We start from the raw sequence: 14,120 nt of genomic DNA, 5'->3' as shown, positions 1-14,120 counted from the left end.
TAGTGGAGTACGAGGTTAGTGAGGTACGAGGTTAGTGGGGTATGAGGTTAGTGAAGTACAAGGTTAGTGAGGTAAGAGGTTAGTGGGGTACGAGGTTAGTGAGGTACGAGGTTAGTGGGGTATGAGGTTAGGGAGGTACGAGGTTAGCGGGGTACGATGTTAGTGGGGTAGGGGGTTAGCGAGGTACGAGGTTAGCGGGGTATGAGGTTAGCGAGGTACGAGGCTAGCGGGGTACGATGTTAGTGAGGTACTAGGTTAGTGGGGTATGAGGTTAGTGAAGTACAAGGTTAGTGAGGTAAGAGGTTAGTGGAGTACGAGTTTAGTGAGGTACGAGGTTAGTGAGGTACGAGGTTAGTGGGGTATGAGGTTAGTGGGGTACGAGGTTAGTGGGGTATGAGGTTAGTGAAGTACAAGGTTAGTGAGGTAAGAGGTTAGTGGGGTACGAGGTTAGTGAGGTACGAGGTTAGTGGGGTATGAGATTAGTGAAGTACAAGGTTAGTGAGGTAAGAGGTTAGTGGAGTACGAGGTTAGTGAGGTACGAGGTTAGTGGGGTATGAGGTTAGGGAGGTACGAGGTTAGCGGGGTATGAGGTTAGCGAGGTACGAGTTAGCGGGGTACGAGGTTAGTGGGGTATGAGGTTAGCGAGGTACGAGGTTAGCGGGGTACGAGGTTAGCGGGGTACGAGGTTAGCGGGGTATGAGATTAGTGAAGTACAAGGTTAGTGAGGTAAGAGGTTAGTGGGGTATGAGGTTAGCGGGGTATGAGGTTAGCGGGGTATGAGGTTAGCGAGGTACGAGGTTAGCGGGGTACGAGGTTAGCGGGGTACGAGGTTAGCGGGGTACATGCGTCATTAACCTCGTACCTTATTATCACTCTATCTGTATTACCCTGTGGTGAATAAACTCTAGCACTATCTGCAAGACCACACGAGCGGCTGTTTCTCTCTGGTATAGTGCAGGTGTCACTGTATATATGACTGAGCAGCTGCAGGCCGAGGCTTAGCCCAGTATCATGGAGGGATACACGCATGCGCCCGCAACAAATAGCACACGGAACCCAGAAAAGCAAGAAGCTACAGGAAACACGAAACTCCACAGAAAACAAATACACACGTGCAGACTGCGCATGCGCACAGTAGATCCGAGAAATCAGGCTTCGACTAAGCCGCCTATGTTGTGCTGGTGCTTCCAGCGACAGGCAGTTCTCAAGGCAGCTTATGCACATGGGTCCTTACCGCGGACGAATCAGGCGCTTCCTCCAGTCAGCTCTTCTGGTGGGGTCCTTGCTGCGGCCAGAGCAGTCAGGAGGAGGAGGAGAAGATGGCGGACGTGCTGAGCGTTCTGCGTCAGTACAACATCCAGAAGAAGGATATTAACGTCAAAGGAGATGAAGTTATATTCGGGGAGTTTTCTTGGCCTAAGAACGTCAAGACGAACTATGTTATCTGGGGGTGAGTGATAGAGGCGCCGTGTGTGAGCGGACCTGCTGGTGCGGGACTTCCGTGTACTGCACCGTGTGTGAGACGGGGGGCTTTCGTGTACTGCACCCTGTGAGAGTGAAGTGGGGCTAGTGTGTGTGAGACGGGGGGGCTACCGTGTACTGCTGTGTGTGTGTGTGTGCGTGTGAGAGACGGGGAGCTACCGTGTACTGCTGTGTGTGTGTGTGTGTGTGTGTGTGTGTGTGTGTGTGCGTGTGAGAGACGGGGAGCTACCGTGTACTGCACCCTGTGAGAGTGAAGTGGGGCTAGTGTGTGTGTGTGTGTGACGGGGGGGCTCCCGTGTACTGCTGTGTGTGTGTGTGTGTGTGTGTGTGAGACGGGGGGGGCTCCCGTGTACTGCTGTGTGTGTGTGAGACGGGGGGGGCTCCCGTGTACTGCTGTGTGTGTGTGAGACGGGGGGGGCTCCCGTGTACTGCTGTGTGTGTGTGTGAGACGGGGGGGGCTCCCGTGTACTGCTGTGTGTGTGTGTGAGACGGGGGGGGCTCCCGTGTACTGCTGTGTGTGTGTGTGTGAGACGGGGGGGGGCTCCCGTGTACTGCTGTGTGTTTGTGTGAGACGGGGGGGCTCCCGTGTACTGCTGTGTGTGAGACGGGGGGGGGCTCCCGTGTACTGCTGTGTGTGAGACGGGGGGGGCTCCCGTGTACTGCTGTGTGTGAGACGGGGGGGGCTCCCGTGTACTGCTGTGTGTGAGACGGGGGGGGCTCCCGTGTACTGCTGTGTGTGAGACGGGGGGGGGCTCCCGTGTACTGCTGTGTGTGAGACGGGGGGGGGCTCCCGTGTACTGCTGTGTGTGAGACGGGGGGGGGCTCCCGTGTACTGCTGTGTGTGAGACGGGGGGGGGGGGGGGCTCCCGTGTACTGCTGTGTGTGTGTGAGACGGGGGGGCTCCCGTGTACTGCTGTGTGTGTGTGTGAGACGGGGGGGCTCCCGTGTACTGCTGTGTGTGTGTGTGAGACGGGGGGGCTCCCGTGTACTGCTGTGTGTGTGTGTGAGACGGGGGGGCTCCCGTGTACTGCTGTGTGTGTGTGTGAGACGGGGGGGCTCCCGTGTACTGCTGTGTGTGTGTGTGAGACGGGGGGGCTCCCGTGTACTGCTGTGTGTGTGTGTGAGACGGGGGGGCTCCCGTGTACTGCTGTGTGTGTGTGAGACGGGGGGGGCTCCCGTGTACTGCTGTGTGTGTGTGTGTGAGACGGGGGGGGCTCCCGTGTACTGCTGTGTGTGTGTGAGACGGGGGGGGCTCCCGTGTACTGCTGTGTGTGTGTGAGACAGGGGGGGGGGCTCCCGTGTACTGCTGTGTGTGTGAGACAGGGGGGGGGGCTCCCGTGTACTGCTGTGTGTGTGAGACGGGGGGGGGCTCCCGTGTACTGCTGTGTGTGTGAGACGGGGGGGGCTCCCGTGTACTGCTGTGTGTGTGAGACGGGGGGGGCTCCCGTGTACTGCTGTGTGTGTGAGACGGGGGGGGCTCCCGTGTACTGCTGTGTGTGTGAGACGGGGGGGGCTCCCGTGTACTGCTGTGTGTGTGAGACGGGGGGGGGCTCCCGTGTACTGCTGTGTGTGTGAGACGGGGGGGGGGGGCTCCCGTGTACTGCTGTGTGTGTGAGACGGGGGGGCTCCCGTGTACTGCTGTGTGTGTGAGACGGGGGGGGGGGGGGCTCCCGTGCACTGCTGTGTGAGTGAGACGGGGGGGGGGGGGGTGTACTGCTGTGTGTGTGTGAGTGAGACGGGGGGGGGGGGGCTCCCGTGTACTGCTGTGTGTGTGTGTACGTGGGGCTCTCGCGTGTCCATGAGGACCTGGGGTGTGTGTGTGATGCGGGGCTCCCACTAACAAGAAAGGTGTTGGGCTAGGTTCAGATTTGTGGGTGTCAGAGCTGCGGAGGGCTGTGTAGTTACTCCATGAAGCTCCTCCGTTCAGCTCCGCCTATGTCTGCATGCGGCCTGCGTACCTATCTTAACTTTAGGTACGCAGGCCATGTGGATGGATGCGTCTGCATGGGTCGTTTTGACGCTGCGGCGACCGCAACAAAATGCAACATGTTGCGTTTGACGTGCTATTATTGTGTTGTGCTAGTTCCATGGATGACAGCGAGAGAGAGAATGTTCCGCGTCTCCAGAAAGGCGAGGAGCCCTGGACGGCACCAGGACTGGGTGCCAGTGATGAATGTATGCGGATACCTGCGCATGCGTTGTTTTGATGCTGCGCCTAACGCAACATGTTGCATTTTGTTGCGATCGCAGCAGCATCAAAACGATGCATGCGGACACATCCGCATGGCCTGCATACCCAATATTAAAGATAGGTACGCAGGCCGCATGCAGACGTAGGCGGAGATGAATGGAGTAACTACGCAGCCCTCCGCAGCTCTGACATCTGCAAATCTCAACCTAGCCTGTCATATCATATGCCATTGTAGAACGCTGTAGGTGGCAGCTGTCAGTCGTATTGGTCCAGTGTGTTCAGCTGTCAGTCCAGGCAGCTCCTGGAGGGTGATGTTAGGCTGCTTCCACCCAGTCTGCCCCTACCTAAAGTTGGCTGCAGTTTGCCCCTTTCCTTGCTTTCTGTGCCTTACACTTGTATCTGGGGCTCTCCAGGATCATGTTGAAAATTTTGATTGATCCATTTAAATATGTGATGCCACTAATCTTTCCATATGATCAGGCCGATAAGAATAAACCACAGGCAGAGCTCCTAGTTTAGATTTTTCTTCAGTGTGAGGAAAAGAGGATTGGACTCATTGAAATGCAACTTGTGTGGTTTTGCGTTTCTTCGATATCTGGAGGCAGCCATGATCAGGAGGCCCCCACTATAGTGGGCTTGTTCTTGTGCGGAAAATGTTCAAAGTTTGAATGTTTTGTTTGTGATTTTAGTTGCTGTGGATGCAGATAAAGCTGTGTTCTAATAAGTGTTGTGCTTTTCTCTGGTTGTATGACGCACATTTTATAAGACTTCTGTCTAATGAGGTTGTACACACAGCAATACTGGACATATAAATAACCTATATAAGCCTAGCTGCCAACAAGGGCACTGTGAAACCTTGTTAACTATCCAGTTCTTGGCCTTGGAACACACAATCCCTTCTGCTTTGGGCGTCCTAATGCTTGGGCCACACACAGTTAATAAAACAGGAAACGTCACTGAAAAATTGTTGAAGGCCCTCCATAGTTTAACGGAATGTTGTATGGCTCCGTAACCCCATGGTGTCATAGCCAGTTTTGGCCTTTGACAGATTTTTTTTTTTTTTACTGCTGTATTGTCGAGTTCCTGAAGTGATAACTTTTTCTGGGCTTGTTTTTGTTTGGGATGAGTTTGTAAGGGGCATAATTTTGGATACATGTATCTTAGTAAAAACTTTCATTTACTCTTTTTATTTCAAATAACATAAAGAAAAAGACAATTCTCAAACTGGGTGGTTTTTTTTTTTTTTTGCGGTTTTAAATTCTCTATTTGCCAGGCTGCATAATACATTAACCTTATTCTGTGGGTCAGTACACATGTGGTGATACCAAAATAATATACCGTGGTTTTCTTATATAGTTTTTAACTTTTGTACAATTGATACGCTTTGAAAAAAAATTTGTTTTTGGACCGCCATACTCTGGCCACCTTAAAGGGAATCTGTCACCTTTTTTTTTCCCCCCTATCAGCTGCAGGCATTGACATGGGGGGACTTATCTACAGCATTCTGTAATGCTGTAGATAAGCCCCCGATGTAACCTGAAAGATAAGAAAAACATTTTAAGGCCCCGTTACACATAACGATGTCCCAGCGATCCCACCAACGATCTAACAAGGATGGGATCGCTGGGACATCGTTAGGCTGATCGCTGGTGAACTGTCACATAGACAGCCCCTCCAGCGATCAGGACCAGCGAGCAAGCTGGTTTCCAATGTAAACAGCGGGTATCTAAGAGCTGCGCGGCTCTTGGATACCCGCTGTTTACTTTGGAAACCAGCATTGCGCTGGTTTCTAGGGTAAACAACGGGTATCCAAGAGCCGCGGCTCCTGGATACCCGATGTTTACATTAGAAACCAGCGTCCAGCGTCGCTGATCGCTGGTCTCTCTCTGCCACACGCAGCGATGCGTGCTGGCCAGCGGGAGATCAACGATCAAAAAATGACCCAGGACGATCGTGCACGATCAGCGATACCCGGCAGGGGGGGCCGGTCGCTGATCCTGTCACACACAGCGATATCGCTGATGCGTCACAAAATCAGCGATCTCGCTGTGTGTGACGGGGCCCTTAGATTCTACTCACCGCAGGGGGCAGTCCGGTCTGACGCCTCCCATCTTCATACGATGACGTCCTCTTCTTCCCGTCCTGCAGTGGCTCTGGCGCAGGCGCACTGCTCTGCCCTGTTGAGGCCAGAGCAGAATACTGCAGTGCGCAGGCGCCAGACCTCTCCCTACGCCTGCGCACTGCAGAACTTGCTCTGCCCTCAACAGGGCAGAGCAGTGCGCCTCCGCCAGAGCCACTACAGGACGGGAAGAAGAGGACGTCATCCTATGAAGATGGGAGGCGTCGGACCAGACCGCCCCTTGCGGTCAGTAGAAATTAAAAGCCCCATCACACACACAGCGACCCGAGATCGCTGTGTGTGACGGGGATCAGCGACCGGCCCCCCTGCCGGGTATCGCTGATCGTGCTCGATCGTTCTGGGCCATTTTTTGATCGCTGGTCTCCCGCTGGCCAGCACGCATCGCTGCGTGTGGCCGCGAGAGACCAGCGATCAGCGACGCTGGTTTCTAATGTAAACATTGGGTATCCAGGAGCCGTGGCTCCTGGATACCCGCTGTTTACATTGGAAACCAGCTTGCTCGCTGGTCCTAATCGCTGGAGGGGCTGTCCAACGATGTCCCAGCGATCCCATCCATGTTGGATCGTTGGTGGGATCGCTGGGACATCGTTATGTGTAAAGGGGCCTTAACATGTTTTTCTTATCTTTCAGGTTACATCGGGGGGGGGGGGGGGGGGCGCTTATCTACAGCGTTACAGAATGCTGTAGATAAGCCCCTGATGTCAATGCCGGCAGCTGATAGGGGGTTAAAAGGGTGACAGATTCCCTTTAAGTTTTGCTGCTTTCAATCAGTGCGGCTATATGAAGCCTTAGTTTTTGCCGTACAAGCTGTCATTTTCCTTGGTGCCATTTTGTAGTCCACGTGACTTTTTAATGACATTTTATTATCTCTTGCGAGGCTGGTAACAAAAAAAAACTAATATATTTTGCTTTTTGTATCATTTTTTTAATTTAAACAACTTTTTGATCACAGTTTAATTTTTTTTTTTTTCCCTTTTAGTTATAAGCATAAATAAACATTATGGAATTCCTTTAAATTTTTAAAACATTTTTAGTTACTTTGCTGCAGGTTGGTACGACTGATACCCAGTCTATACTTTTTATTTTTAGATTTTTTTTACTACTTTTGAAAAAGAAGTCACTTATTTGGTCGTCATATTAGAAGATCTCTAACTTTCATTTTCATAGTTACGGAGCTGTATATGGGCTTGTGTTTGCATAGCGAGCTGTAGTTTTTAATAGTGCCATATTGGAATATATACATCTTTTGGATCACTTATTTTTAATCTTACCCATTTTTGTTAAACGGTTTCCTTTTTTTAAACATGCATTCAGATACAAAGAAAAGTCCACTTACGTGAAGGTTAGGCTTAGTATAATTACAGAATACATTTTTGATCACTTATTTTTAGCCTAAATTAACAAACTGCAATTTTGGCAACATTTATTTTTTAAATTGTTATTGTCAACGTCGTTCACCATACAAGGTGAAAATTACAGTATGGTATGCCGCGATTGCCGATAGCTGCTATTACGCAGGTGCCGTTTTGGAGGAGGAATTTTTTTTTTCTCTAGCAAGATGGCACCTGCACAATGGCAACCATCGGATCACCTCTATATACACCAAGAGCTGCTGCTGCGCGGGCGGCATTTTCAAATGGATTGTTTTGTTTTTTTTTACAGGATAACCTCAACCACATTTAATTATAAACACAGTACAAAAGCGATTGAGGCAGCACAGGAGCCACAGCTGGCACCTGCCTGCAGAAAGTTTTTTTTTTTTTTTTTCTTCAGTATGTACATGTATTCATTATGTAAACTAGGGGTGAAAGTCAGTGAGGGGATCAGTGTCAGCAGTCTTAAGTATGAATAGTTAATATGGGCACCACATGAAGAACTCCCCCCACCCACAAGCTGGCCCACAGCATAAACATATTAACTCAAAACTGAAAATAATGATTAAGCAACCACCAAGATGGATTTCATCAACCAAGGTATCATTAATCAGTATAACGGCGCCGACCTGACACTGTAGGTTACTGTACACACTGCACAATCCTTCTGACGGGTTCCCTTTTAGGAAACTTGTCATCTTTATTACATTTTAATAGTTCGAACCAGTTAGTGAAACAGATTCCTTTTGTTGTATTTGTCTTATTTCTGTTCATGGTGGTGGCAGCCATCTTGCCTTAGCTTCTGGTAACATCATTTGGAGAGAGGGGTTGTAGGTTGCTGTTGGAGTGCCCTGCAGTGCCTTAGGTTACTCGGTACTGGGCCGGTCAGGCTCTTTTAAAGGGGAAGTGTGTCACGGTGGTGATAGTGACCCGGTCCGTGGCCCTGAGTGTCTAGTGTAGATGGAAGTTCAATGAGGGGGAAGATGGTAGGATAATCATAGGGAAAGGGGAACCGTGACGCCACCTGTGGTATTCGGCAAGGGTAGCCGACGCTGCAATGCAGATCCACAGGAACGGTGTTAGGGCAGCAGGGATGGTGAAACTCTCCACAGGCAGAGCTGTGTCCCATGGCAGTTGAGCCGGTGATGGTGAATGCGGTGTAAAAAAGGCGAGATGTTAATAACACGAAGGAAACAGTTGGGTGCAGTTTTTGGGTTTTTACTCACAATTCTTGTGCACACGATGACCCGCTTGGTACTGTGTCCTCCGGGGGAGGGGTCCAGCAAACTCTCAGGTGGATTGATGACACCATTTTGGGACTCCTTTATGTTCTTCTTTCTTGGCCGTCTCTCTGCGCTACTCTCCTTTTTCTCCTGCCCTGCGCCTTCATAAGCAGTGTCCCCAACGCAGCAGCCTCGGACCTTACCAAGCGACATGGGTCAGGCCCTGGGGTCCTTTATCTCTATGGCTGCCTTTTTGAGGAAAGCTTGTGGATTTCACTGAGGTACGTAAAGTTACCTCAGCCTCCGGCTTTCTAGCTGAGCCTTGTAGTTCTCCACTAGCCTCGTGCTGGCTCCTTTACTGCGACCTGGTCCTTTCCAGGATACGGGCCCCACGGTTGGCTTTCGCACTATCCGTGCCCCTAGGACCCCTTCTATTGTCTTAGGAGCTTTCTTCTTATTCAAGGTGCCTTGCTGTCCCTTACTCTCCCCACATCAGTCCTTCTCCACTGTCCTGTCCACCGACTGACTGACTGGATCTTTCCAGAACAATCTTCCGTTTTCCTCACACTAACTCCTCCCATTAACTGTCACCTCACTGTCACTGATTGGATGTCCTCAATCACTCCACTTCCTAAGCACCTCCCCTTCTACCTACCTTCCCCACTAATTCCTCAGCACCCTTTCCTAGCCAGCCTGGGATGAGGCCATCCTCCCGAAGGGTACACTCAGATGCCCTGACTAAGCTAGTGTGTGGGTGCGAGTGTTAGTAGTCCTGGGTGGTGCTCCCTCCTTACCTGAGGGTGGGACACCACACCTCTGGATGAGGTGCAGTACCTCTGTGGCGACTGGACCCTCAGGGGTGCCACATTCTCCCCCCCCCCCCCCCGAAACATACAAAATTTTTGAACATGCATGTCAACAGGTAAATTCAATAACACAACTTCCCTTTATGGGAGGCACTTCTTAAATGTTACAAACTAACTTTAGTTATATTACCTTTGTCTATGCTATTCCTACATCATATCCTATATACCTAACTGCTTCCAGGTGACAACCACCATCTCTGGTTCGCCATCTACTCTGAACATCTTATCTGTGAAACAAGACTGTTACCGTGTTTCCCTGAAAGTAAGACCCTGTCTTACATTAATTTTACCCCAAAAAGTCCCACCCTGTCTTACTTTCGGGGGAGGTCTTACATTAGCCGAAAAAAAATGACAATTTCTTTTTAACCAATAAATTAACATTTATTAACATGCTGTTATACCCCATAACAGTGCCGTATCCCACTGCACACAGCCCCACACCCCATAACAGTGCCGTATCCCACTGCACACAGCCCCATACCCTATACAGTGCATGTTTCCCTACTTGGTTTTTAAATGCTGGACGTTTTCCTCTGCGGTGCGGCTGTGGGTGCGGAAGGCCTGTGCTGCAGGGAACGCTGTGCCAATCAGCAGGGAAACAGCGGTGACGTGGGGCTGGGGCGGCCAATTACAGCCCGAGCTGCTGGACCAATCAGTGCTCGAGCCGGGGGCCGGCGGTGACGTGGGGAACAGGGGCGGCCAATGAGCTGTTGAGCTGGGCGGATTGCGGGGTTAACACGGCGAGTTAACCCCATGAGCGCTGGACCCGCCCAGCTGCACCTGAGGACACCTCTGGAGCCTGGGGACCCAATGGGGGACAGCGGCGGCCCAAAGGTAAGGGCCTTACATTTCACAGCGGCCCCCAACCCTGCCTTACATTCGGGGGAGGCCTTACATTGAAGGACCCCCCCGTAACCCCCACCCTGTCTTACTTTCGGGGGGGTCCTACTTTCGGGGAAACACGGTACTAAACATTATTACTCTAGTCGATTAAAAACACATGTGACATGCAAAAGAATGAACAGGTCAGTAAGAAACTGTTCACACCACCTACAGACTGAAACACAAAGAAAAAACACAGTATGACAAACGTGCAAAAATACTCTGTTGTAAAAAATACATAACAGTAGACAGCCAATGCTAATAAAAAATGATAACAAGAACAGGGTATTTAGTTGATACGTTTTTTGCAAAAAATGTATACGAAGCTGCTCCACCACGTCACGGTAACCCTTTTCGGAGCAGTCCTATCTAATGTATATAAAACCTGATCATGTGAAGAATACCTACATGAGCAGGATTCAGAAAGGCACTGCACGGTATGTTCTATATACCTAACTGCTTCCGGGTGACAACCACCATCTCTGGTTCGCCACCTACTCTTAACATCTTATCTGTGAAACAAGACTGTTACTTACTAAACATTACTACTCTAGTAATATATTCTACGAAAAGTGCTTTCAACCCTATCAATATTGAAATACTGTCAACATTTCATTAGACATTCAACTATTCTTGGTAACCAATGAGCACTCTGTCCCAACTGGGGTATCTTGAAGTCTCTCTTTTGCTGGTGGAGGACCTGCTCCAACCCTCCAACGGTGGTCCTGGGTGGGCTGCAGGACATAATTGATGCTGTCCCTTTAGACCCAATCTTTGGCCACACCCAACGGGTTTTTGTTCAGGTCTGCTGTTGTTGCCATGGTAAAATCTTATCACTGTAAAAAGGCTTACGTAAAACCAAAGAGAAGCACCTGAAGAGGTGCGGAACTACGTATTTACAAAGGAAAGTTTTAGGATCATTCACTGTTCATGACCTCAGAAGTTCTTGAAATTAATATGCAAAAACTGTAAATCTTGTGCCTAACTGGGCAAAAGAAAACAAGGCACAATGGTGCCAATACCCTCCTGTGTAAATGTCCTTTAAAATGTTAACCTCTGTTGGTGTAGGGGCCGCGGCGACATGAAGGGGGCCTATCAGGGTACCCTCAGACCTGGTGACTGGGTCTGCTGCAGCTGCTGTATTTGGTAGCTTGACCTGCTCTAACTCCCATCCTCCTACCACGGTCAGAGACGGATCCTGGAGCTGTCGCTCCAGCTCCCCTGCACTTGTACTTTTATCTCCTTCTGTGCAACATACCGCTGCCATTACTTCACGTGCGGCCACCATTGCTGCTTATTCTTCCCTTTCCTTCCTGTCTGCTCCTGACACTTTCTGGGGACGGGCTTTCCTCTGCTCTTTCTGCCTTTTACTTGAAAGTAGTTGCAATCTGGGGTACCACATACAGCTGATGGATTGAGTCTGGCTCGCCTGGAGGCATTCAGGGGATCCACCTTGCCAGGTGGGGTTGGGGACCTTCCTTCTGCGCTCTGTTTTCGGGCCCCTGCTGCTTGTAGCTAAGCTGCGCTCCTCTCCTGCGTGATGATCTCTAACCTGTATAACTGACAACGTGAGCCTATATCAAGGGCACTGTCTTGTTCACTGTCAGCTCCGGACTCCGTCTGCTGCCGTGCCTTCAAGTATTCATTGTGTCCAAGAAACTTGCAGTCCCCTCTACTCCAGATTCGGCTGTCAGGGCGTACAGCTCCTGCCCAGCCAAGGACTCTGGCATCCCTTTTTATACTGTATCAGCGCTTCGCTCTGGGGTCAGCTATACGCAATTTTAGTTCCCCCAGAGCCTCTTGTTTCAGACCAACCTCAACTGTCTCTAAAGCCCCCGTCACACATAGCAATTTCGCTAGCGAGATCGCTGCTGAGTCACAAGTTTTGTGACGCAGCAGCGATCTCACCAGCGAGATCGCTGTGTGTGCCAGTTATCGCTGATCGTTCCTGAAAGGTCAGGACTTTTTTTTTTTGGGTCGTTGGTCTCCCGCTGGCCAGCACGCATCGCTGCGTGTGACAGGCGGGAGAACAACGACCAGCGATCAGCGCGCTGGTAACCAAGGTAAACGTCAGGTTTCTAAGCAGCGCGTGGTGCTTAGAAACCCGATGTGTACCTTAGTTACCAGCGCGCTGATGCAGGGAGCTGGTAACCAAGGTACACATCGGTTTTCTAAGTGACGTGTTCCGCTTAGAAACCCGATGTGTACCTTAGTTACCAGCTCCCTGTAACTAATGTACACAGCGATGTGCCGGCTTGGCGTCGCTGGTCCTGATCGCTGCGGAGATCTGCCTGTTTGACAGATCACCAGTGATCATGTAGCGACTCACCAGCGATCCTGACAAGTTGATATCGTTGTCGGGATCGCTGGTAAGTCGCTATGTGCGATGGGGCCCTAACTCTCTTGTCATGAGCTCCAGCTGCTCCCGTTTCCATAACAACTCCCTTGTTTACTATCTCAGCTGACTTCTTACGGACTCACTAACCCCACCTGCTGGCCAGAATTTATAAGGAAGCGCCCCTTTCTCACCTGCAGCAGGAATTGTCATGTAAGGCCGGTTTCATATTTGCGCTTCAGGGCGCAGCGACGGCCTGCGCACGGCCGCCGCTAAGCCCCGCCCCCTGCCGCGCCTCCGCCGGTAGCTCCCCCTCCGGGCGCATGGCGCTGCATGCGGCATGCGTCCCCTATCTTTATCACTGAGGACGCAGACAGTGCGCAGTATGCGTTTGGCGGCGCCTGCGTCCTTTTGACGGTGCGCCGAGCGCAACCAAATTGCAACAGGTTGCGTTTGGCGCTGGTCGGCGCACCGTCAAAAGGACGCAGGCGCCGCAAAAACGCATACTGCGCACGGCCTGCGTCCTCAGTGATAAAGAGAGGGGACGCATGCAGCGTCATGCGCCCGGAGGCGGAGTTACCGGCGGAGGTGCGGCAGGGGGCGGGGCTTAGCGCCGGCCGTGCGCAGGCCGTCGCTGCGCCCTGAAGCGCAAATGTGAAACCAGCCTAACCTGTGTTACCTGGCATGGGGACCTCCTTCCTGTCTCCAGGCAGGACATCACCCCTTTTACATTTTAATAGTTCATACCAGTTAGTGAAACAGATTCCTTTTGTTGTATTTTTCTTATTTCTGTTCATGGTGGTGGCAGCCATCTTGCCTTAGCGTCTGGTAACATCATTTGGAGAGAGGGGGGTTGTAGGTTGCTGCATTAAAGCATATGTGGTGGACAGCAGGATCAAATTAACTGATTTCTCTGGAAAAGGGAGGAGGGTAAGGTGATGGCCATCATATGTTATTGTTATCTTCATTTTAAGTGTTACTTTTCTGTCTGCAACTACGCATAACTTGCTTTTTCTCTCCATCATTCTCCTGCAATTAGAGCTTTCAGTCATATGTTAAAGTTTGGGCACCCCTATTAATGTTAACCTTTTTTCTTTATAACAATTTTGGTTTTTGCAACAGCTATTTCAGTTTCATATATCTAATAACTGATGGACTCAGTTATATTTCTGGATTCAAATGAGGTTTATTGTACTAACAGAAAATGTGCAACCTGCATTTTAACAAAATTTGACCGGTCCAAAAGTATGGGCACCTCAGCATAAAAGTGACATTAATATTTCGTAGATCCTACTTTTGCAAAAATACAGCCTCTAGTCGCTTCCTGTAGCTATTAATGAGATCCTGGATGAAGGTATTTGTGACCATTCCTGTTTACAAAACAATTCCAGTTCAGTTAAGTTTGATGGTCGCCGAGCATGGACAGCCCGCTTCAAATCATCCCACAGATGTTCAATGATATTCAGGTCTGGTGACTGGGATGGCCATTCCAGAACATTGTAATTGTTCCTCTGCATGAATGCCTGTGTAGACTTGGAGCGGTGTTTTGGATCATTGTCTTGCTGAAATATCCATCCCCTGCGTAACTTCAACTTCGTCACTGATTCTTGCACATTATTGTCAAGAAT

At 50.4% G+C, this 14,120-nt stretch overlaps 1 protein-coding gene across 1 annotated transcript in view; it reads left to right on the top strand.

The window, feature by feature from the left end:
* The first annotated feature begins 1,132 nt into the window (after positions 1 to 1,132).
* CDC73 (cell division cycle 73) overlaps positions 1,133 to 14,120 on the top strand; it is a 122,485-nt gene continuing 109,497 nt past the window's right edge. The window contains exon 1 of the mRNA XM_073582890.1: positions 1,133 to 1,450. Coding sequence (XP_073438991.1) covers positions 1,320 to 1,450 — 131 coding nt within the window. The 5' untranslated portion in view covers positions 1,133 to 1,319. The remainder of the gene's footprint in view (positions 1,451 to 14,120) is intronic.

The sequence above is a fragment of the Dendrobates tinctorius genome, unplaced genomic scaffold (assembly GCF_039654945.1).
Source record: "Dendrobates tinctorius isolate UK_male_01 unplaced genomic scaffold, ASM3965494v1 ptg000074l, whole genome shotgun sequence".
Lineage (NCBI taxonomy): Eukaryota > Metazoa > Chordata > Amphibia > Anura > Dendrobatidae > Dendrobates > Dendrobates tinctorius.
This window is presented reverse-complemented; position numbering and strand designations above follow the sequence as displayed.